This window comes from Filicampus tigris, chromosome 19 (genome assembly GCF_054856515.1).
Source record: "Filicampus tigris isolate MCC_2025a chromosome 19, RoL_Ftig_1.0, whole genome shotgun sequence".
Taxonomy (NCBI): Eukaryota; Metazoa; Chordata; class Actinopteri; order Syngnathiformes; family Syngnathidae; genus Filicampus; species Filicampus tigris.
Genome location: NC_141235.1, coordinates 1,250,001 through 1,274,790, shown reverse-complemented (window position 1 = coordinate 1,274,790; position 24,790 = coordinate 1,250,001). Strand labels below are relative to the sequence as shown.

Genomic DNA, 24,790 nt, shown 5'->3' with positions numbered 1-24,790 from the left:
TTATTTTTGACATAGCAGATATTTTTTTCTCATGGCCCTAAGTCTCCTCTTGGATAAAGTGTATGTCATTCCAAAGATTTACTAGGTGAGGCAGGTTTTGGGTGATAAATGATGAATTTATGATCAATTCCGGTGATGAAGCTTTGATTCGCCTTGACAACTTTTTAAACTCGTCCACCTCTTGGAGGGCCCCCACAATTTGGGAATATTTGTTGTTTCCCTCCTCACAAAAATGTGATTTTTGATTCCAATTAACCAACGAAATCTTTTGTCATTTTTGGGGGGGAGGGATGAATGCTTATGCATACTATGCTACCGTGTTGTAATGGCTGGTCATTAATTGGTCATGATGGTGGTATTTGAATAGTCCAGTTTGTTATTTTTAGGAGGTACAGTACTTGGTGTACAAACTTTTAGGAACTACTCCTTTAGAGTGTCAAAATGTTGGAAGGAAGTCAACATCTTGTCCTTTTCACATCCAACTTGAGCATTTGCGCTCAATGGATTGTGCAGGTGAGTACCTACAGTGTAATATATGTGAAGCACTCCACTGAAGAAAAAGGAAGGAGGGGTGGGGAGGAGGAGGGATGGAGGGAGGGAGGGAGGCAGGCAGGGAGGGAGGAATGGAGGAGGAGGGGGAGGGTACCATTTTGTCACAGGCTGCTATGTAGATTAACCTTTCAATTAGTTGTTATCAGCTGCTCTCCACGCGGCGAGCTCGGCATCTCGGATTATGTCTTCGTCTCCTTCTTGGGCATCTTTTTGTCATCACGTCACCATCATGGAGACGAGAGCACTCTGGCAAACTTGAGGAGGTAAAAACGATGTTGTCTCTTTGCATGCAACTCTCCACTATTTGGGCTGCGGGGCTCATTTGCGACTTTAATGGCGATAAAACACGGCTGGTGCGTGCCTTCGTTGCGCAACGTACGCCGCGCCGGACGTTCGCTGTCATCGCAAGAACGATCAGAAAACACACAAGCGGCCGTGTGTTTTTTTTTTTTTTTTTTTTCAAATCGCTTAACGAGGCGTTTATGGGGAATTGTCGGGGGAATTAACGGTGGGGAAAGACTCAAAAGGGAGGCGGTAGGTGGAGGTGCCGCTTCTGCTGCTGCTGGTGGTCGCCTTCGCGACGAGCCTTCACACGTTTTTATTTTACCCCCTCCTCCCTTAGGAGTCGTTAAACGCGCCACCTTGGATCGGCGTCCCACTTTTTATCGGCGTTTACGCCATGATAGATCGCCGTAATGAATCATTGAAGAGCGTAAAAAATAAACGAGCCACTTTCAAGCGCGACCAACTGTTTCAAGGAGGAATGTGTCCGTAAGGTGGAACGGCCTTAATGATGATGTTTGAGCAAAATATTGCCCTTGTTCGGATGTAACGCGGTGTCAAATAGCAACGGCGTCCCCTCGGCGTCCACGTTCGAGTGAAGAAAATAAATAGGCGTGTGAATAAAAACGTTTTCCCGGTTGTCGACGGTAAATGGTGCGGACACGACTGCCGAGCCACCTTAAGAGGGCGGGTCGAGCGCCTGGGAAGTGACAGCTCGGCCAGCCAATGGCACCGGCGGACGAGTGAAGATTGACAGGCGCTCGATCAAATCAGCGATCGGATGTGGTCCGTTCCCAGCCAATAATGAAGTTGTTAGGGGAGGGCACATTAGTGTCGGCGAGCTTTAATGAGACTCCATTGGATTGTAATCAGCGTCATGTCGGATTCGCCGTAAACTACAACAGTGGAACAAAATGGCGACTGTTTAGGTGACGCCACTTTTGAACGCTGCTGGCATTCTGTAGAGCACAGTCTGTCCTGTGGTGTGTGTATTTTTTAAATATTTTATTTTATTATTTTTATTATCCAGCTCGCACTGACTTGGAGCACAAGGTTTGTTACTGGCGGGGTTGTTGTGTTTTGTTGAGGGGTTTGGCCGTCAGCTGTCAAGGGAGCCAGCATCGATTGTGCGGATGGATGGCGTTGAGCACTTTGCTGTGGCGGCCATTGAGCTGTCAAAAGAAAGAAAGAAAAGAAAAGAAAAGAAAAGACGAGAAAAAGTGTCGCGCGGGGCAGCTCGGCGCGCCGAATGTCCACCTTGTCGACTTGGTCGTCGTCATTTCTGTGCCGTTGTCGGACGTCCGTGACAACGTTCGAGTGGCACTTGTGTGGCCCGCGAAGTTTGTCGTGTTTGTGTTGTGTCAGAAAAGCCAAACTAGAAGCAGGCGTTTGACCCAAGAGTTTCTTTTCTGCCCTATACGCAAACGTGTCTGGTTTATGAAGTTATTCCAGATTAGGAATTTCCTGCCATACTGGTTTTAAAGCTCCTCTTACGTTCATTTATCAGTAACAACAATAATTTTCCAGCGTTATTTTTTGGAGGGAAAGTCTCTATTTATTGTTTATCATTTGTTGTCGAAAGCGTTTTACACAATGTATCAATATGTATTAATATTATTTTTATTTATTTAGCCACTGTAGCATACACTGTTTGAATATTAGCACTGCGTTTAAATACAGGAAAATAAAACTGTACTTCAGTAACGATTCACTGAAAATACACACGTCAAAAATAGTAACTACATACAGGTTCATAATAAACAAGTTGTTATAGATAAATGCTAATGTTTAGAAGTTAAACACAACTGAACTGTAATTGGCAGTGATTCTTTCGCATACCACTACATGGATTCCGCCTACCACCAGTCGGAAAATCACCTTTGCATGAATTCAAATACCAAATTGCAAATGTTTGAAGTGAACACTGATCTTGTTGATTGCACTGCTTAATCAAAGTAGAAATCTCACACCACAAAACTACTTGTAATTGCATTTTCAAATGTCCTTCATTAAATATTAAATGGATCAGTATGACTCATTGACCTTACTGCAGGCTCATTTTAAATCCAGGAAGATCATGTAAAGTGTAAACACTACTTTGTCACATTTATGCTTCAATTTCTTTTTTCTGGCCTATCAGTGACCATTTGAAGCAGATGCTTTTCGGAGGATAGTTTTTCCCCATACCGAGAGTCATTGTACTAACACATACAAAATTCCCTCCGTGTCTGACTTAGAATTGGTGTCATACTGTATTACAATTGTTTGTCGGTAACAGTAATAATGTTCCTCGCAATAATCATTGTTTAGAGCTCATTATTAAATCCATGGCTAACCAGGTGTCTCTGTCTAGTTTATAGGCTATTCCTAAATGCCATATAATCACCAAATGTGTTTTTCTGCCAGATTTAGGGGCAACATCAAGGTCAGTTCCAGGTTGTGGAATTTTTCAGTGGCAACTTTTCCCCTCGAACGTCGGCCGTCTAATAGCCCGGATTCGACGAGCCATTTTGGACGTCTCTGTGGAACGTACCTTTTTTTTTTTTTTTTTTTTTTAACCTCGCCAAAGGATGTGGATGTACCCTTTGGCGCTTGGCAGCAGGCGGGATTCCGCATGGATGGCGTTTTTGTGAGTCTCCCGGTCCAACCATGGTGAAACTCGCCAACCCTCTGTACACGGAGTGGATTCTGGAGGCCATACAGAAAATCAAGAGGCAGAAGCAGCGGCCCTCGGAGGAGAGGATTTCCCACGCGGTGGGCACGTCGCACGGACTGGACCGGAAGACGGTCCTGGAGCAGTTGGATTTAAGCGTTCACGATGGCTCTATTCTCAAGGTTACCAACAAGGGGAGCGCCTCGTACAAGGACCCGGGGAGCGCCGGGAGAGCCGGGTCCATCCCGCCTCCCGCCTCGCCCGTGCCGTCAAAGGAATCTATGTGGAGTTCCGGCGATCTGCGCCACCTGGATTGGAATAAGATCCTGCGCAGGGCCATAGAGGGCCTGGACGACACGCACGGCTCCTCGCTCAAGAACATCGAGAGGTACCTGAGGAACCAGGACGACCTGGCCGAGGCGGCCGACAACCCGGCCTTCCGCCAGCGCTTGCGGCTGGCGGCCAAGCGCTCGGTCAACAGCGGCAGGCTGTTCAAAAACGGCCCGCGCTACCAGCTCGGAGGGCGTGGCGGGCCCGAGGGCAGGACGCCCAGGTTTCCGATGGCCGGCCCTTTGCTCTTGATGTCGGCGACGCTCCTACCCCATGAGCGAGAGCAGGTATACTTGCGTGACTTTTGTGTTGATGTCGACCGGCGGCTAGAATGGATACTCAGGCCGTACTCTCTTTACGATACCGACAGATGACGTTTCCAGATTCCAAAAGTGTGCATGAAAGACCTAGCTGAGTTTTTCATAGATATTACTGTTGTCAAACAATTGGCTCAAATAACTTAGTTTGATGGCAAAAAAAAGTCGATCCAAAATCTCTGCTGTGATCATGTGTTTATTTTGCACTTGGACTAAGATTACTTTTGTAGTGAGCACCAATCCGCCTAGTGAGAATTGGTGCAGTGATGACGAGCCAGGGCAAAAGAGTGAATGCCTGAATGACAGTCCAAAGTTGAGCATCATTGGAAAAAAAAGATGAAGTACAATGTGTCGACTGCAAATCAGAACCGATGCACCCCACAACTGTACGTCGACGATGGCCAACACAAGGTAGCAATGTTATCTTATTTTATATAGCCCTCGCTAGTTGGAAAACATTGTAATGCCTCCACAAGTGGTAAAGGATAAAACAACAAAAGCGAACTGAATCTGCATCTTGCATTTCTAAAAGTAATTCTAACGATGGCGAGAATGTCCTTCGTTGTCGTCATTATTTTGGTATCGGTGTGTGTCCGTACCGACGAAGGAAGGTCAAACGGTTCTTTGAGGATTGTTTGGTACATCAATTGATTACACAATACTTAGTGACCGGAATTGATAATGATAGCGTCTCTAGTGCTATTTTGTCCCACCCCCCCAATCCAAAGACATCTAATTTTCTTGCTATATCCTGGTGGGCATGACATTGGAATTGCTTCCTTTCTCCCCGGGATGGTTAAGATTGAGCCCCATGAATTCTGCCCGGCAACAAGTGGCTGCGCAAACCACCAAAAGCGCTTTTGTTGAGCTGGCATTTTGCTTCTCTCATGATAAGTCCCAAAGGATTAGTCATACTTTTTCTGGAATGTAGCAACGTATGTGGACCTCGTAGGACCCCGGAATGCATTTTGTTGCGTTCGTGTTAAAATATTGACTAAAAAGTCTAATTGCGCCGATGTTTATTGCTGTTGCTGGGCCTGATCATCATCTTCGTCATCATCATAACAAGAGCGCACCAATAGCCAGGAAGTCCTGCTGCACTTGTGTGGTAGGCACTTTGCTGTAGGCTTCCCACATGTTACATAAGCGCGGCCAAAGTGACCCACAAAGGATGTGGTCGGCCGTCTTGTGAGGAGCAGTGAATACATATCAAGTACGTGTTTTGGGGCATGGCGAAGCGCTAATGTGCCTCAAAGAGTATGTACTAAGACATAATATTGTTTTGACCAATTTGAAATCAACTGTGGAGGCTAGTTTGTGGAGAAGTGCAAGCTCGAGTGCATTTGCACGTTGTGCGTTTTCCGCGGTGTTTAAATTGAATCCAGCCCCAAGGGCCACTAAAGGATTGTGCTCAATTCCTGCAGGGCGCATTGTTTCCCCTGCATTTAGCGCCTCGGGGGTGGTCGACAGCATGCGGCACGATGCCGTCTAGCACTGCTGGGTTCTCGCTTTCGGCACGTCTGACAAGAACATTGCCTTAAATGACGGCTCGCTGCCCGACACTCAAAGCTAACAAGTGAAAACAAATGCCGGACAAAGGCATGGAGAGGCGCCGTGCTTATTCTCTTGCTGGCAATTGCTCTTCCGCTCAAGTCCTTGGGTTGTCGCTAGCGTGCGTTTGCCACGGTTGCAGACCGTCAAACAAATGGAAGTAGAAGACATTTAAACCGCTGCTGGACGTTAATTAATGCGAGAAACGGCAAAGTATGATTGTGTAGAGTTGATTTTTCTTTTTTATTGAAAGTCATGATTCATGAATATTTGTATTAAAAAAGCCTTCTCAGTGAGAAATGTTTAGCAATCAAACAAAAAAATCGGAAGCACAGACTTAACCGCGACATCTTGATCAAACTCGTTCTTTGCGTGACATTTGTAACCTCCGCATTTTTTTAAAACTGTAAACAAATGGTCAAGACAGACATGGCCACAGGTTTGCTTTCAATCGCGTTACTGAAGGTGCAGTAAGTAAACAAACATCCACTTGATCGCCCCGATTTGTGACTTCATGACAACAATAATAATGCATTTTATTTCAAGGAGCCTTTGTCACTCAAGCTCACCGTACAACTTAACAAGCAGACAGTTAAAAAAAAAAAAAAGAGAGAAAAAAAAAAAAGCCAACTCTACACTCTCATTTGCAGACGCCCACATCACTCACCAGGCCAGGACCCGCCTTTTAAAGCCTTACGCTGTCATTCAACGTCGTGTTTAAAAATGAAATATGCATTTTTCTCACATTCATTGATGAGATAATCGGTCGCATGCTTAATGCTGAAAATATTTGATAGCTGCAGCACTAGTACAAATTCAGGGTTTGTCGCTGCCATAGAAACTGAATTAAGCGGTAAGCATTTTTTTTTCTCCCTTTTTCGGGATGAGCGGCGGTGTCAAGATTTTGTGTGTTTATAGGGATGTCGCCTCGTTCCTCGCCAGTTTCGCAGTGAATAATCAGGAAGCGACACCTCCAATTCTGCAGTCACATCTCTGTGACTGCGTCTGTGGTCGGGCACCCCCCATTCCCTGCCCCCTCCCCCCGCCTCTAAAATCAAATAAATACATATTTAGTTGACCATAGAAAGAGATGGTTCTAACTTCTTGCAGCTGCTTTCCATTTGTAACCTTTTTTTTTTTTGTTGTTGTTGTTGACATCACCAAGCCCGGCCAAGGTTTACCTTTGCACTTGAAACTGCTGAGACTCCAGCAGCCTCACAGTGGCTGTGTTATGTGTTGAGAAAAACAGGTACTTTGCCGGTGCAAAAGAGCAGCGTTGCCTCAGAGTTTAGAAGAGTATGAAGAGACTGTGCCAGGAACAAAGGCGAGGAATTGGATTTTTTTTTTTTTCTTTTCTCCCCCCGCTGTGTTATGCAACCACTTGAGCTCTCTTTCCACCAGCAGCGTTCTAATCGAGCCCCACCCCCTCACTCAGGACAGCCTGCTCTTTTCATGCGCCACCATTTCCTGTCATGTACTTAATTTAGACTGCCCGAGAAAATCATCAGCGCCGTTTTCTCCTTTTGCTTGATGTGAAATGCCGTTACCAGGAATAATTCCTTGTGCCGGGACCAGGTCTTGTCACTCGGGATCGTGAAGATGATAGATACTGTTGTCAGAAAATGTTCTCGCATCCGCACTTGTTGTCTCCTCTCGTAGTTGTCTTGAATCCAAAGCTCCCACTGCAGCCTTTTGGTGCGCCGCGCTGACCATTTTTAAGGGTGGTTCTGCCCCGTCGGTAGGCATTTATTCCTGCTCTATAAACCTCGCAAGCGAGTTGTCTACCAAGGGCGGATCCTGCGGGCCAAACACAGGTGGTGTGCAGACTGGCCTGCAAGTGCAGATGGAAAAGCTCCTAAAGGTTCTTTGTGCTCCCGTCTTGAGGCGGATTATGTCATACGCTAAAGATTTTTCTTTTTTTTTTTTTTGACAACAGCAAAGCAGACGGAAAAACATAGCCGACACTAATTCAGAGCAGAGCGATTTGTACGCACTGTTGGAAGGCAGAGCTTCTAAAACCGGGCATATGCAAATAAGGCTTTATTTGCAAATGCCCGAAGCCTGATTCCCGGTTTGCGATGTGTCATATGGCCAACAGCTTACCATTTTGTACGCGGGAATCAGGGTCTGCACGTACCTTTGTCTACTGGCGGGATCTTCGGTTTACAGTCTAATGGCAAGACTTAAGGCAAATTTCTCTCGTGAAGCTATGCTAACACATTAGTAAAGTCGGGACTACAGTCCATATTTCGGACAAATACGTCTTAGCTATCTAAAATGATTCTGGAAGGGCCGCATAGGACCTTAGTACGATGCAGTAAGAATTTGGAAATTTTGTAGAAAATTGAGTTTTCTGTGTGTGGTGGTGGTGGGGGGGGATCTTTTTGTGGAACGTTCTTGACCTTTTCGTTTTACGTAATAGTCGGACAACCCACTCTCCGATTGTCTGACAAGTTTCATTTGAAAATATCCTCCAATAATCTCGTACAGTCCGAAATCCCGAACAGGTTCTCTTAAGTCGATGCGTTAAAATGATTGTGACGTTTTCAATGGCGTCACTTGCCCTGCGTGAAGAGAAGTGTGGACAGTAGAATAAGTAGGTCATCTACTTGTTTTTTTTTTTTCTTGGATGTATTTGTTACGTAAGATTAAGGAGGCTTTTGAAGTGCTAATTCCACAGACATGGTGGCCACTTGTCACGCTGCACATAAAAATACAAAACGTATTCTTACGCTGCACTACGTATGTAGTCTTAAAATGTCGTATGTGGGGACCCTCGTAAACGGAGGGCTGCGTGCATTTTGTTGGGTTTTCAACGGAGGTCGAGCTTGATTCAGTGGTATGGAAGCACATTGCCTTGTTGTTGTTGTTAGTGTTAGCATTCTGGTCGGTAGACTACGGCAATGATCCGGTTCTCAGTGTGAGACGGACTTGGCATCGACATTCAGGACTTGCGTGGAACAGCATTGACTCAAATCAGTCTTCGGCGTTTGTTTTGACTTTTAGCGTTAGCTTTGACTTTTAGCATTAGCTTTGAATTTCTGTCGCAGATGATTAAAGTTGTGCATTGTGAAGATGTTATGAGCTCTTGGCGCGGAATGTCTTTTTAGCACAAATCAATGGAAGTCTTTGTTGTCAGTGGTTTCTGTTGCTAGTTAAGATGACAGACATCTTGTTGTTATTAACATTGGATGGTACTTTGGATTTTTTTCGGGCAGGAGCTTGGGGGGCAAAGACTATAATTTATAAAGCAACTCAAGAATGGCCAAGAACAAAAACATCTTTGTCTGATTAAATCAACAGATCTTAATCAGGAGTGTGTGGTTGTTTTGGAGTATGCAGTAGCTGTTTAATTAACTGCGTACTTTAAAGTGTAAACCTATTTTTTCAAGAGCATGTTCCGTGCAGGCCCTCTAGTTGAAACGAGGCAATATGATTAATATGAAATATGAGTTAAGCAGCAAAATCCCCCCATTTTTAGCCATCTGAGGGGGCGGCCATTTTGTCACTTGCTGTCGACCGAAAATGACATCACAGTTGCTCAGGTAACGACCGATCGCGGCTCACCTGTTTTCTGAAGCTGAGCTGAGTCGTGATGTCATTTTCAGTCGACAGCAAGTGACAAAATGGCCGCCCCCTCAGATGGCTAAAAACAAGTGGATTTAATTGCTTATCCCGTTGCAATTCTCCTGGCATTTTTACCGGAACGCCTAAAAAGGTGCACCCAAAGTAAAACTGAAGCTGTACTTAAACCATTTGGAGTATCAGCATAGTTTTGGTCTTTTTTTGAAGATAACACTTTGATTTTTTTCTCCTCAACTGTCAGAATCTTTTTAAGTGCTACTGGCACTGAATTATGGAAGTTTGAATACACAAAAGAAGGCATTTCCAAAAAATCCGCCTGGAAAATTTTCTATTAGCGTGGTGGACTAAATAACACAACAGGCTTACAGCTCAAAGGCTCCTCCAATGCCATTTCAAATTTGACAATAATACCACAGAAAATGAGCATTTTACACAAGTTTTACTAAGGGGATGTCCAGGCGAACCAAAAGTGTGCCATTTGGGCGATCCCGTTGCAACCGTGTGAGTCAATTCCAACGACATCCTCATTTCAATATTTATACTTTGGATGACGTTGTTGCTTGGCGGTGTTTGGTGAGATTTTGGTGGGTGTCTTGGCTCAATGAAGGTTGGGGAAAATACGACACTGCTTTCTTTAGAAGACTTCCAGAACCAAAACCAAACAGTGAAGCAGAATTTGACGTCTATGCTCTACAAACTTCCTGAGCACGTGTCGGTACTTTGCTAGCGCTTTGAAGGGACGCCGTGCTTTTCAAAAGCCCTTCAAGCGTAACGGCGTATCTCAAAAACAATAAGGTACCGCATCTGTTTTCACCAGCGCGGATGGCTGGAGTTCAACAGATATTGAGCTTGAGTTTTCAATACAATGCAATACAATACAATTTTATGCATGTAGCGCATTTCATAAATTGTGCACAAGCTGGCAGGGATCGACTTGTTTTTTTTTTTTTGTTTTTTTTTTTTTGCCTCCGAGGGACATTCTCAAGGTGCGAGTCGCTCCATTTTCTTTCCCGTCCGCCTCCGGTGCGGGAGCCCGCTGTCAAATATTGACCAGGCCGGCTGGAAAATAGAGTCATCATTGACGCGGGAGCAAACACCTCCCCCCAACACACTCAGCATCTAATTGACACGGAAGCCTTCGACAAGGACAACATCCTCACTGTATGCCTGCTAACCCGTACCGACCCCCCCCTCCCCCCTCCCGCCTCCCCCCAGGGGGCGCAGCGCGTTTTGAAAGAGCGCTCCTGTCATGTATCTCTTGTCGGATGGAGGGGAAAACAACATTCATCCGTAGGTCAGGAGGTGGTCACAAGGATGTGCTTCACAGCAAGCGACAACTGTTTGCGCGTCCCCCGAGTGGCCGTTTGAAGCTCGATTGACAGAGCCGTGATGAGATAGCATCGGCGCAGCCTTAAGTAAAGATCATATCTGCCAGTTGTTCACAAGCCGGCCGGGCCGGACGGCAGCACTTGCTTTAATGATCCTCCAGGGGCTTTACCGATGGCATCACGTTTTTCTTTCTTTCTTTTTTTTTTTTTGGTGTCTTTTTAAAGGTCTTGTCGTTTTGTAATGGGGGGAATCCCATTCGGAACCCAACAGTGGCTATGCAAAACGTCACGTCGGCTTGCAGGAAGGGCAGCGTTTTCGACTGCACGCTGTACTCGCGCGGTAATTTGATCATACGCTCATTAATCCTCTTGGTCTCGGGTAGAAACCCTTAAGAAGAATCGGATTAAGCCCTCGGACTACTTTGACTAAGATCACAGGGCCACTTGGATGGAAGGGATAACAGGAGTTGTTTTGTCGTCTCCCACCGGGCGGCCTTGCATTTGTCGTTCTTGCAATTGTCTATTGTGCTGAACAGATGGAAGACTTTGATTTGGGTTTTTCACGAGTAGTATAGAACCAATGCCTCAATTTGATAGGCATTTTTGGGGGTGATTTTTACTACCAACCCCCCCCCCCCCCCAGCACCCCCCCTGCAAACTCGATAGAGACCGCTCTTATGGTGCTTAGCTTGAAAACAGTCCACAAGATTATCCTGTGTGTAAATCGGTGGTGGTTTTGCATCATCTTGTGGCCATGACCAACATGTACAGGTTCAGGATGGGTGATTCATTCATTTAATGCTCTGGACATTTTTTTTTTTTTTTTTATAAGCTTCCGTAGTTTTAAGCAGGTCCACGCTTACGCGCTTTTGCTTGCGCTAACAGCGGACTGAAGCAAGTTTATAAGACTTCAATTCCCACTGAGACACCGTGAGTGGAATCGTTTTCAGTTTGTTTTTTTCTTTTGGGGGTGTGTGTATGACAAGAAAGGAGCCCAGTGGAAGGCAATCACAAAGTCAATTTCGCTGAGCATTTCCAAAGACACGCCGGCCGTTTCTATATTGCAAAAGCAGTGATTGCAACACACGTTTCACCTATGGTGTGTGTGTGTGTGCCCACACGGCTCACGTGTGCAACTCCACTGTACATGGAATTAAAAAATGGCTGTGGGAGCGCTGGAGATGCTATTTCACTCTGCGTGCAGTGAATCTTCATACAGTTTGATTTTTATTTTGAAGTGAGTTATTGAATTCTAATGTTCCAGGCCTGTGTTCTAAATAACATTGTAACTCTGTTGACTTGTCAAACAAGTGGAAAGAAAAGTCAACCGATGTCTGTTCGAATTAGATGCCACAAAATGGCGCCCAAGCGATTCGGTTTTTTTGGGGTTTAGACTACCAACAAAAAAAACAAGTTTGCGAATTCGCAGCTTGTTGTGCAATACTGCCACCTAGTGTCAGTTTTGAGGTATTGTTTGAATCATCAAGCGTTGCTGAGGACTTTTGGGTTGGCCCACTTTGACTTTAGGGCATGTCACTGTGATAGTTCAACTATGCCTTGAGATTGATGTCGAAGATATCCTGACCAAACAAACGCACCGTTTTGCACCCGCCGATCTTGAACAGTTTGTCTGTTTGTGTTTCCGCTCAGCTGCGGGTGGACCCCATCCCAATATGCAGTTTCTGTCTGGGCACAAAAGAGTCCAACCGAGACAAGCGTCCGGAGGAGCTTCTTTCTTGCGCCGACTGCGGGAGCAGCGGTAAGTCCACACTTGCAACATATCGCTAAAGCGTCGGATTGTAAAATCGATAGCGGCCGTAAAGGATTATGGACCGGCGCCTCGATGGCTCACGTCGAGGCGCATCATTTCAGCGGAGGTCCCCTGTAGGCTCTCTCGAGCCATTCGATTCATTGTCCTTTTTTTTTGACTGTTTGTAGACAATAAGTAGCACAGTGTCAATAATCCAAGCAGCAGAGAAGTCAATTAGCCGGCCCCTCAATCATGTTTACTGTTTAAATTTCTAGCACATCTATTTTTTTAACCGTCGACCGTAAATTACTGCCGTTTCGCCTCCCTCGCAAGCAATTTAGCTCGAGTAACGTCATCTTTTTGACCGACAAAGCTATATTTCAACTTGAGGCTAAAATGGCCATTGAAGCCATTGCCCCCGTTTTCTCGCATGGACGGTCTGCGAGTGGAAAACGTCCTCTTTTGCCACCCCGAAGTCTGTCTGACGTTTAAATCGGGCGGCTCGATTTGAATGATTTCCATTGCTCTCATACGCACGCGCGGGATGAAAGATCAGCACTTTTTTTCAAACAGCAAATAAGGCGTTTACATGCCTAGCGCCATGTCTGAGCAATTATTTTAAATGCCGCAAGGGATCGTTGCCGGCGTGACATTTTTACGGCGCAAATTTGACTAACTGGCGTCGAGGTGGTTTTCATTAAGCGTACACAAACGGTGGCCGCGCTTTACAAGAATGATGAGGCGCTTTCTGACAGATTACCTGTAATTAGGCATGTTTTGATCAGACTGCTTTTACACGCCACGCCGACTGTGGCAGGAAAGGGTCGAGAAAAAAAGCCATGCGTGCGTGCCACGGATGCCAGTCATTGGTTTTCAGGGCTGGCCGCCGCGTTAATATTTAAACAGCAAGCGGCGATTGCAACATTGACGCCGTTTTCAATTGCTCCTCCAGGACATCCGTCGTGTCTGAAGTTCTCGCCCGAGTTGACCTCCCACGTGAAGCGATTACGCTGGCAGTGCATCGAGTGCAAAACCTGCAGTTCCTGCCGAATACAGGGCAAAAACGCAGTAAGTACGCCCGCCGAACGCCGTCGAGTCCATCCTCGCAGCCAAACCTCCAAAGTCGAACACAACCTGTGCCGTGACGCCTAGTGACTTCCACGTTGCTGTGATGTCAAAAGACACTCTCCCCGCTGGAGAACTTCAGAAAACCGCTATTGAGTGTGCAGCTACATGTTTTGAAAGTTGACATGAGTAGATTTAAGATTAGTAGTTTAGATTGTTAGATTATGTTTTAAAAAGTGCCAACACTGCAGGTCTGCTTACCTTTTGGTTTCGATATGCTAATGCTTTGGTCGCTGCCTGAAAGTGGCCCTTTGGCTCTGGAACATGTGCCACGCGAGCTGCCAGGTCATTGGTGGGGAAACTATGAGTGCGGGCTAATTATTTGAATTAGGTAGAAGATTGGTCGCAAGGGCTGGCAAAAAAAATGGACTCGGTTGCTTGATTTCACTCTTGATGGGTGCTCTTGAGGCTGTTTGTACACGCATTAAAAAGTCAGTTTCCCTCCTTTTACATAATATTTCCACCTTCTCATGTCATTTGGGTCTTGTCGATCACGAGCTTACCGTCCCGATTGTCTCCTCTGCCGCCACCGGTTGCTTTGCCCCACTTTGAAGGCACGGACGGCGTCCCGCCCGCCTCACACGCGTGCGCTCTTCCTTACAGGACCAGATGCTGTTCTGCGATTCGTGTGACCGGGGCTTCCACATGGAGTGCTGCGAGCCGGCCATTTCCAGAATGCCTCAAGGTGAGGTGCCGACCGGCACATTGGCTGCTCGCTGCTCGCTGCTCGCGCGCGTCCGGCGATGGCGGCTTCCCCTGGGGGAGGGGCTGAGCAGTACGGCGCCCGGGGCCGAGTAACGCGCCCACTGTAGTCGTGCACTTCATACGTGGCTGACTTGGAAGTCGATTTAAGTGGACGCGCAGAACGGAGCCATTGTGTCCCGTATGGATTTCCGCCTTTGTGCTGAGTAATTGATTGTCATTGTGAGCCGAGCGGATGCCGGCCAGCTCAAGGAAATGTTTCCCCAAAAAATCAAAAGAAGGGACTGTTTGTCCTCGGAGTTGATAAACCCACCCCCGACATGATGTGTGCGTGTGTGTGTGCGCTTGGATGCCCTCCAGGAACGTGGCTGTGCCAGGTCTGCAGGCCCAAGGAGAACGGGAAGAAGCTGCTGCACAGAAAAGCCGATGAGATCAAACGGCGATACGCAAAGCCCGTCGGGAGGCCCCGGAATAAGCTCGCGCAAGCAACGTATGTGCGCGCAAGTCGGCCGGCGCGGCGGCTGTGTCTCTCGAGCGCTTTCTGAACCTCGGCCGTCTGCTTGTAGGTGTCTAAGCGCCGCGGATGGTTCCACGGTGGCGCTCGGAGGAAGGGGGTCACCCGGTAGGGATCCGAAGTTTAGCGCGTGTAAACCATCCCGTCATGCCGCATCGGCGAAGGACGCCAGAGGCAGCTCGGCTGTTCCGGACGCCACCCAATTCACCATCCCAACCCCCACCTCCTCCTCCTCCTCCTCCTCCTCCTCCTCGTCCTCCGCCGCCGTCGTCACCACCGTCACTCCCCTCCTCACGCCCTCCTTCGCCACGCCAGCCGCGCTCGGCGTTAACAAGAAAACCAAAGGGCTCATCGACGGCCTTTCCAAATTCTTCACCCCTTCCCCGGTGGGGCGTCGCTCGCGAGCCGTAGCGGCCGCCGAGTCGCCCGCCGACAAACGGTTAGGCGCGGCCGCCGGTCACAAGGCAGCGGCCCCGTCCGCACTCCCCCCCGCCGCCGGCGCCGCCGCCCCGACATCGCCGGGATTTAGCCCGCCCTCGCAGGCGTCCGCCGGCTCCACGTCGGCTAACTCGCCCCAGAGCTCTTCCAGCCAGTCGAGCGTTCCCTCCCTGGGCAGCCTCTGCAATAGCAGCCAGCTCAAGGGACTGTTTGACGGACTCTCGCACATTTACGCCACTCAGGGACAGTCGCGGAAAAAGAGGCTAGCGTGCTACGCGCCGCCCAAGCAAAGGCGGGACGCGCGGCAAAGGCGGGACTCGCCGCACGCGTCCAAAGCGCCGCCCCAGTGCCACCGAAAGAACGAGTTTAGTCAAAAGCGCCTCAGCTCCACGTCGACCGGGCCGGGCCGACCCAGAGGACACGCCTTTAAGTTGCTCAGCCATTTCAAGCGCAACCCCTTCCTTAAAAAACGCAGGACGCTAGGCAGGCTGAGGTATAAAGTGAGCCCCCCGAAGGGAGCCCCCTCGCCAGGGAAGGGAGACTTGACACACGGAAGAGTTAAGCCAGAGAGTAATCATGGTAAGCAAGGCTCCCCGGCGCCAGCCCAGGCCTGCGCCTCCACACTTTTAACGCTTCTTCTTGACTTTCTTTTCAACGCTTGCAATTATGATTTGTCTTCCCGACGAGCCTCCGACTGACTAATCTCAATCCGTTTTGACTTTCCTAACTTGGCTGCGGAGTTGACGTGGCTTCCGTCCTCCATGATGCATGGCCCACTAACTCCCCCTCCCTCCATGTCGTCCCCCGCTCTGTCCTTGAACCCACTCCCACCCCCCGCATTGTCACGTCGGGGCCGCCGTCATCGCATCTGCGCTCTTCCTCATCCGCGCCCTCGTCTTGGCTCACACTAGTCATGAAGCCAGTGAGTCAGCCACGTGGGCTGACTCGCGCACATGACAGGATGACTTTAAGCCACTGCTGCAACCTTATTCTTCACCCTCGCTCAAGAGTCGGGATTTTTAAACGCTAATTCACCAACAAAGTAGCATACAAACGGCACTCATAAATACCGTACATCTAATAGTGTCCCAATTAGTTGCCGGGTAATAAACGCCTGCCTCGGGGGGGGGGGGGGGGGACAAAAAACAGTTTGCTAACTGTAGTTACTGCAGTTCATAGAATTCAACATTCTTCTCTCACAAAATGATAACTGCTAATCCCACCTGTTGCTAACCAAAACAGCAGTTCCGGCCAAAGCATGTAAAGCGTTTTTTTTCCTGTTCGGTTTTAGAAAATGTTAATGTCAACACTGCTACTCCCCCCCCCCCCCCAGCTCCCTTGTGCTCTTTTCTCGCGTACGCTTGCATAGGAGAAGCAAGTGCAAAATATTTGCGGTTTTGACGCAAAAATGTGCAATACGTCGACAAATCGCTGCTTTTGCAACGTAGAAACGGGTATCGTGCCTTTGGAAAAGTCGCTCATCGCTTCTTGGCAAATTTGCTCATTGGCGACGCTGACCCCCATTTTGCAAACTAACTCCAGCTATGTTGTTAGTGCAAACAGTGCACACCAGAAGCGACGCACTTTGAATTAAAGAAGCCGCAAAAGAAAGTTGATTCCTGAAAAAATAAACTTGATTTATTATTAACTCATTCACCTCTTTTACCCTAATTTTTGAAAAAAATATAAATAAATTGCCGGGACTGAACGGCTGGACTGTGAAAAGGCAAATAAAAATGTCAATGGCAGTGAATGAGTTAATTCCGTCACCTAAAGTTGAATGAAACTGTGGTCCTATTTCAAAAATGCGCCGACCCAAATAGACGGCCCCCCCACCATCCAATGAAACGTCAACGCACGTCTCTCAGGTGACTTTTCCAGGGAGCTTGTTGTCTTACTAACTCTGCCGTTTCGGTGCTTTGCGCCGTAATAGTGCGTCTTAATGACAAATCCCTCCCACTTGACACGTAGCTTCGGACTGGGCGGTTAAGTCACGACGTGTCCCCGGCGACGACGCCCCGCCCGCTCTCCGGCGTCGGCGTCCATTCCCGCGCCGCCTTCGCGCCGACTCTGCTTCGTAATTCGGCGGGTCTCGGAGGATGACTAAGCACATGAAAGCCGTTATGCAATTAGAGTGATTTAGTTTCACTTCATTCCATTAGGGATTTCAACCCAACCACTAACACCCCCCCCCGCCCACCTCCCTCACACATAAACATGCAAAGATGATACATTAGCAACATTTCCTCCCGAGACACCCGGGCCGTGCGGCACTTTCGATGCGCATTTGCATAGAATGCAGTGAGGGGATGATTCATTACGGCTTGATTGTGCCGCCTAATAGGCCACAACGGGGAGCTGCGGCCGAAGCAAGAAGCCCGCCCCAACTCGGCGGCCATGTCCGGAGAGCACGTGACCCGCGAGGACGTGGAGACGTTCGCCAGCGTCCGAGAAGTCGCCGCGCAGGTGAGTGGAAGTACTTTGGGGTTTCGCTCGCGGCGTTCGGAGGTCAACTTTGGCTTTCCACTTGTGCTGAACATGAACGTATTATTTCTCACCGCAATAGCACATATTTGATTTGATTTGTATTTCAAAAGAGACTGTTGACATTTCATGTGAACCTTGTGAGGTTTGATGACCTCCTCTGATGTATTTGTATACGTTGTCTTTAGCCTTAAAACGGCATTCGCTCCTAGGAGGCGCTCATGGTTTTCTTCAAGCTAAGACTCACAACTGGACAAGCGGCCTCATATTTGCTCTTCATTTTCATACGTTCAGCTGCTAGTTGTGAGCATCATCGTCACCTTTATATAAAGGGAAATAAAAGAAATGCTCCGAAAATATACAATTTGCGCTAAATGCTAACCGAGGAGCTAATGTGTGTGTCTTGTCGTGGGCTTTTATTGATCTCCTCATTATCTTGGGTTGTTAGCAGAAAATAACATTTTGAGTGGCTTTATGACATAACAGGAAGAATGTTCCAAATAAATGTGCAGTAGAATACCGTCATTAAGCCTTTTTTTCCCCTTTTTTCTGTTGTTGCTTTTGTTCACAGAGAACAGGATGTCAAACGAACTCGGACGCCACACGATGTCCTGCCGTTATTGAATTTGGGAAGTACGAAGTGCAAACCTGGTATTCGTCACCGTACCCGCCCGAATACTCAAGGTATGTCTTCTTCTTTCCGTCATTTCCGTCAATTTTGTGGCCGGGGTGTCGGTACAAAACCGCAGCGTTCCTCCCGTTGTTTTTGTTGTTGTCCTTTTTGCCAGATTACAAAAGCTTTACCTGTGCGAGTTCTGTCTGAAGTACATGAGAAGCAAAAACATTCTCCAGAGGCACACAAAGAAGTGCGGCTGGTTCCACCCGCCGGCCAATGAGATCTACCGAAAGGACGGCCTCTCCGTCTTTGAGGTCAGCCTTGCCTTTTGCAGCAATGAAGCAAGAAGCGCACGCCGCGCGAGATTTGTGGGCGGCGGAGGGCGGGAGGGAGGGAAAAAAAAAAATTGACTCTGGAGTGTCCTCTTGCTCTTTTTCCGCGCCGCTTAGGTTGATGGAAATGTCAGCAAACTGTTCTGCCAAAACCTCTGCCTGTTAGCCAAGCTTTTCCTGGATCACAAGACCTTGTATTACGACGTGGAGCCCTTCCTCTTCTACATCCTCACAAAGAACGACCACAAGGGCTGTCATCTCGTGGGCTACTTCTCCAAGGTAAGCAATTCCACGCACATTTGTGTCATGTCACATTTCCCATCCTAATCAATTATGTGCGTTGGGCAATTTGGCCTTTTTGTCGATGTCAATTCATCCATTTTTCTCTGGTGATTGAAAACAATCTCAACTCTTTTCTTCCTTCTGGGATTGGCGTTGTTTTCTCAAAGTTCCCAAACACAATTTGAAGCAACTCTCGATATGATTATATATCTGCATTGATCCCCGAGGTGGATATTCCAACGTAGTTCCAGCAAAGCCCTTGAAACCCAAACTAACAGGCCAGCATGAGACAGTTGAGGGTGCCTGCTATAAGTGTGTCTGGACACCTTGTCATTTATCCCTTCTGTTGCGGTTTTTCTATTAGCAAAGGGTCTAGTATCGGATCAAACCCCAAACCTTATTCGTTAATAGTTAATAGTTTTATTTGAAATGCACATCGCCCGGCCCTGTCAAAATAAAAGTAACAGCGTTAAACAGAAGCAATTCTGGACTAAAAAGTGTCTGGTGTCCTCCCATTGTCCTTGTTTCGGGAACGTGTCACAAAAGGGTGCAGAAATCCCAAGGAAAAAAAAACCCCTGAATACTCAGAAAAGCAGTTAATCATTTCATGCCAGCTGAAATGAGGTCTGGTGAGGTGCACTGACATGCGGCGTGATACACTTCCACGGCCCCCCGAAAAAAGGTGACATTTCGAAGGCATTTTCATCTTTGTATGGAAATCTTTTGGCCGTGTGTTAAGGAAGCGGCGGCGTCACGGGCAAGGACAACGGCAGGCGCGGTAAATCGCGCCGGCTGGAGCGCAGCTCTCTGACACACTTGATCCCTTTCTCCTTCCCGTCCTGCAGGAAAAGCTTTGCCAGCAGAAGTACAACGTCTCCTGCATCATGATCATGCCTCAGTACCAACGGCAAGGATTTGGACGCTTCCTGATTGATTTCAGTAAGTTACTCAAGGCTCCATTTTCCCCGCCTCCGCCATCAGTCTCTTTTTTGGAACAGAAGGCATTTTCAGCCGCTTAAGTGGGCAACGTGTCGCTGGTGGCAAGGTGCTGCTGTCTGCTTTCAAGTGGCCTAATCGAGAGCGCTCGTCAACACGATTAAAGGAAGGAACGGCAAACATTATTTAAGCGGTCACACGGTATTATGCCAAATTGACTTTTAGACTTGCCTTTTTCCTTTTTTTCCCCACACCACTGCAGTGGTGGGGAAAGTGTCATCTGTTTTTCCTGATTTCAACGCGATTTATAACAGGGTGTTACGATTCTTGATCTGTGAGCGTTATTGGATTTAGACAAGCGGGAACCGTTTTAAACTGTGAAATACAGCCAATGATAATGATTTTTTTGCGCGTTGGTGTGTCTGTGACTATATTTTCGGGGTTTGGTGCAGTCAAGGAGTCACTGCCAAAATAGAAATTGTGGAACACAAGACCTTCCCTTGGTGCGATCTTCAAGAATTGATTCACGGAGGATAAGGCGGACGGATAATGGCGCATTTGATTTCCTGCTCACTTTGGGGAGCCATTGAGACACACACTGTGATATTGAGAGCGCGGCGGTAACAAAGACGGGGAGGATTAAGGGAGATTGAACGCAGCTGAATTCTCAACTCCGCCAGGACTTTGTTGGAAGACGTAGCCGCCGAGTTGTTTGGACGAACGCGTTTTCCCTTTGGTGGGATTGTACCGAGGGGACGTTTTTAAGATCCCAGGGCTGTGTAGTCGTTTGTTTAGAAAGGAGACATATTATGGGAAATTAACTTTTTATTGTTTGCATCCAAATCGTCGGAGCGCGCGGCCACCCATCCGGTGGGAAACAACAAAGTAGATTGTTCCTTTTCTGCCCATTTTGCCAAATCCCTTCTGCCGCTTCACTGTTGCGAAATCATAAGTCAACGTCCACTGACTTCAAGCATAGTGTGTCAAAACTGGTTCATTCTTCATTTTCTATTGCAATGTGTCATCACCATATGTTTTTAGAAAGCACAATATTATATAGTTATCGAAGGAAGCATTGTAAAAAATGTTTTTGCCTTTTTTTCGTGTGGCGGCTCGAGCAGATTAATGGCATTTGCATTTATTTCAATGTAAAAAGATGACTTGAGTTGCAATGGTGGTCACAAAATGAATTCAACTTGTATCTCAAGGCACTGGCACTGTATGCCTGCAATCCTTCGTCCTTGGGGTATCTTGACAAAAGCATGTCACGTGTTATTCAATCTCTTTCCACTTGTGGGAAAAGTGCATAATATGTCTCCATTAAAAGCAAGTGTGATGAATCCTCCCGTGATGCGTATTTTCATCCTGACTCAAGCATGACGCGCTGTGTGTTTGTCCATCAGATTTGCTTGTTTGCTTCTCGGTGGTGGGCGCGCGCCGTAAAAAGTGTTAATTAATTCCGTGCACTTCGTAACGGATGACCCTTGTCGCGGGAAGGAGGGGGCGGGCTGCCGTGAAACTAATTACACGCGCTTCCATATTTGTTGTTCTTGGCTAGGCTCGTTATCGTCGCTCAGGCAGTCTCTTTGAAAGCTCGCTGTGTTTTGTCACATCTTTATTTCCCTCCCGCTGGCATCCGTCGGCGCTTTTGCAGGAGAGGAGAACTGATTGCTTCTCTTTGACTATTTGAAGGTGAAACCCCAAGCAGGGCGCAATGTCACTTCCTCGCGACGACTGAAATGCAAGCTGACATAAACTGCTTCTCGCTTGACTACAGCATGTATTTCTTCTATTTTTTTTCTTTTTTTTTTAGGTTACCTTCTCACCAGGCAAGAAGGACAAGCCGGCTCCCCCGAGAAGCCGCTGTCAGATCTGGGTCGCTTATCCTACCTGGCGTATTGGAAAAGTGTCATCCTGGAGTACCTTTATCGGCAGCCGGATAAACGCGTCAGCGTGAGAGGCATAAGCAGGGCCACGGGGATGTGTCCGCACGACATCGCCGCCACTCTGCAGCACCTCGGCATGATTGACAGACAGGATGGACGGTCAGTTTTCTCGCCGCCGCCGCCGGGCTGGCGTTGGCTCCCTCGTGTGCGTCGTCTGACTTATCCAGGCCGGCGGGTATTTTTAACGGCGTATCCATTAAGCGCGGTGGAATATTGACCAAAGTAAGTCAGGTTAGGCACCCTCAAGGACAGCAGCACCTGCTCCTGTGCAAATTCAGACATTTGGACAGTGTGTATTCAAGTATATCTTTTCTTGTTTTTTTCCTTTAATATGCATATCAGTGTATCCTGATATTATCCCTGGCTGAATATTAACGTGATATCGTCTTCACACAGTAAGAACATATTTTGTCCGAAAACTACAGTTGTGTTCCTCCAGCCGTACGTTTTGTCTGTGCAGCTAGTGCAAGAATGTATTTGTTGCGCGTTTATTTTATTAGTAAAGTTGCTCTTGTAGGCTATATGAAATTGGCAAACGATATTTGCTTCACAGTAGACGGGCAGTTGTGTAAGTCAATTCTTGTTTGCATTAGATGTGTTACACTTTTTTTTTTTTTTGTGGGAAATGATCCCAAATGTGGACATTCTCTTTCTTGAGAATTTTAAAATGTGCATTGAACAATACAATACAACTTTCATTAATATAGCGCATTTCACAACAGCTACAACTGTAACAAAGCACTTTGCATTTAACATAATTTAATAATACAACCTCAAAGAGAGTGAAAGCAATACATTAAAACACAAATTACAGTAGAGACCGGAAATCAGCAAAATGAGTTATGTCCAATTTCAAAACCTGCGACACGTTGAGACTGCGAAAAGTGAAGTGCACTACGGCAAGCGCCGACTAGTCTGGCATTGTGAAGGACTGAGGCGACGGGCTTTGTTGTCCGCCATTCAGGGTGGTGCTGATCCGACGAGAGCGCCTGATCCACCGGCACATGGAGAGGCTGCGGGCCGAGCCGCGTCGTCACCAGGTGGACCCCGACGCCCTGCGCTGGACGCGCTCCGCCTCGCTCAACGCCGTCCTGTCCGAGGAGGGGCGGGAGGCGGGGATGGATGTAGGTCCCCCGCTCGGACGCCGTGTTTACGCTGGCCCGCCGCCGCGAATATTTGCATGATGAGCTGCCGAGTTCAAATGGAGGCCAGGAGCAGGCGGCGCGCACTCGCCGTCAACATTGCTGTAAATCACTTGAGCGCATTTGACAGCACTTTATTTGCACTCTTTCAATGATGGGATAACATCAGGTCTGAAAGCTGGATCTCGCGCTCATACTATGAGGAGACGGCAAAAAATCTGCAATTAATCAACACCCCCTCCACTAAGATTTGCCTGTCAGCAGTTAAAACCCGACTTATACAGATAGACACTTTACACGTATCATTGCACACACATAAATATACCAATAGGTGCATCTTTCGTCACTACCAATAGGTGCATCTTTCGTCACTTTATGTCCGAGCAAAAGTTGCTAACGGTTTACTGTACAAGCTGCCAGGCGTCCAGTTGTCGCTAAGGCCTAAGGCTGCTCGATTATGAAAAAAAATATGAATCACAATTATTTTGGCAATAATTGAAATCACGATCATTTCTTTTCTGTTACAAAACAAGAACATGTTTAAATGGACAAATACATTTCTTTGAAACACGATAGTAATGTAAGTTCCTTTTGGACCAAACTAAATTGATATAATTAGTTATTATGATTTTTTTTTAAGAAGGTGCAAATGTATGAATTCAAGTATAATTTCCTTGTGTAAACAGAGTGTATAGATGCATATCAATAATCATTATGCCAATTTTGTAATGGTGGAGTGTAGTAATTGTAATTGAATTTCGATTAATTGCACAGCCCTACCGATGGCCATGTCTTGTTTTTGCGTCCGTTCGCAGGCTGAGCGTCTGAAGGCGCAGGCCAGCTGCTGGGCGAAGGAGGAGCGAGGAAGCCACGCGGCGCCTCACGGCCGCAGACAGACGCTCACCAAGATGCACTGCAAGGTGCCCTACAGGACGTACGAACGGCGCCACGCTCCGTCGTGGAGCCGACGCGCCCTGCCGCCGCCAAACGTCAGCGACCACGAGGACCAAGCGGACCATGACCTGGACTCGGACGGCTCGCCGCCCGTCCTCACAAAGGCGCACGCCGTGCTGGCGGCCAAGAGAAAGGTGACTTTTTCTTTGGTTGTTTGCCGTCGCTAGGACCGGCGCTGCTTTCACATCAGATGCTCCCCCAAGTGGGAGTTTCACGGTGATCGCCTGCCGTGGGATCGAGTGCGCGTCCTCAAATATCGCTAGCGAGCGTGCGGCGCGCTCGGGCGAGATGAAAGTTGGGGTAAATATTCATGAATTCAGTCCCGCTGTCATCCGGAGCCTCTCCGCGCTGCCTGCAGCTGTGGATAATAGCTTGTGTTCACTGCTGGTGTGTTCACTGCTGGTGTCCACACTGCGCACGTTTGAACCTCCAACGCAGCCTGTCAGCCGATCGCGGGTGACTTCCGAGTTGGTCGCGTGGCAAAACCGTTTCCATCCTTTTTTTGTATGGCGCTCGTCCCCACCAGATGAGAGACTATATGAATTGGCAAAAACAAAAGTATCATGAAGCCAAGTAAACACGTTTTAGAAAAACGTCAAGTCAGCAATCCGAGGTACTTTCAGAAATGATTTTTTGCACATGCAAGATCCCGCAAAATGTGCGTACGTTTTTAAAGATGGCAAAGAGCTATTTCATTGTGGAGGGACTCTTAAAACTTACATCCATTTAATTAGAGAATTTTATGAATGAGTTTGCTTTCAATTCATTGAAAAAAGGAACACCGACAACTGTTTTGCATTTCAGTTCGATTTTGTTCAGTGAAGACACGCACGTGACCAATCAAAAGTATTGAATAAGATGCGTATTTTCCATCAGACTACTCCATACACAAACGGATTAGTGCCAATTTGAAACGACAAACATTCGATTTCAAAGCGTTGAACCGACAATAATCTCAAGGCTTTTGAAAA

General features: G+C 47.4%; 1 protein-coding gene across 3 annotated transcripts in view; it reads left to right on the top strand.

Moving 5' to 3' along the window:
* Positions 1–620: 620 nt before the first annotated feature.
* Positions 621–24,790, top strand: part of kat6b (K(lysine) acetyltransferase 6B) — a 29,745-nt gene continuing 5,575 nt past the window's right edge. The window contains exons 1-15 of one of the 3 annotated variants that reach the window (XM_086017357.1): positions 621–815; positions 3,241–4,104; positions 12,249–12,357; positions 13,301–13,416; positions 14,077–14,158; positions 14,536–14,665; positions 14,742–15,706; positions 17,472–17,593; positions 18,183–18,295; positions 18,400–18,541; positions 18,677–18,838; positions 19,687–19,780; positions 21,591–21,822; positions 22,688–22,847; positions 23,681–23,953. In XM_086017357.1, the coding sequence (XP_085873483.1) occupies positions 3,484–4,104; positions 12,249–12,357; positions 13,301–13,416; positions 14,077–14,158; positions 14,536–14,665; positions 14,742–15,706; positions 17,472–17,593; positions 18,183–18,295; positions 18,400–18,541; positions 18,677–18,838; positions 19,687–19,780; positions 21,591–21,822; positions 22,688–22,847; positions 23,681–23,953 (3,321 nt within the window). In that variant the 5' untranslated portion in view covers positions 621–815; positions 3,241–3,483. Of the gene's footprint in view, positions 816–873; positions 1,888–3,240; positions 4,105–12,248; positions 12,358–13,300; positions 13,417–14,076; positions 14,159–14,535; positions 14,666–14,741; positions 15,707–17,471; positions 17,594–18,182; positions 18,296–18,399; positions 18,542–18,676; positions 18,839–19,686; positions 19,781–21,590; positions 21,823–22,687; positions 22,848–23,680; positions 23,954–24,790 lie in introns of those variants that run through there. The other 2 variants (XM_086017356.1, XM_086017358.1) reach the window with 2 other exon arrangements.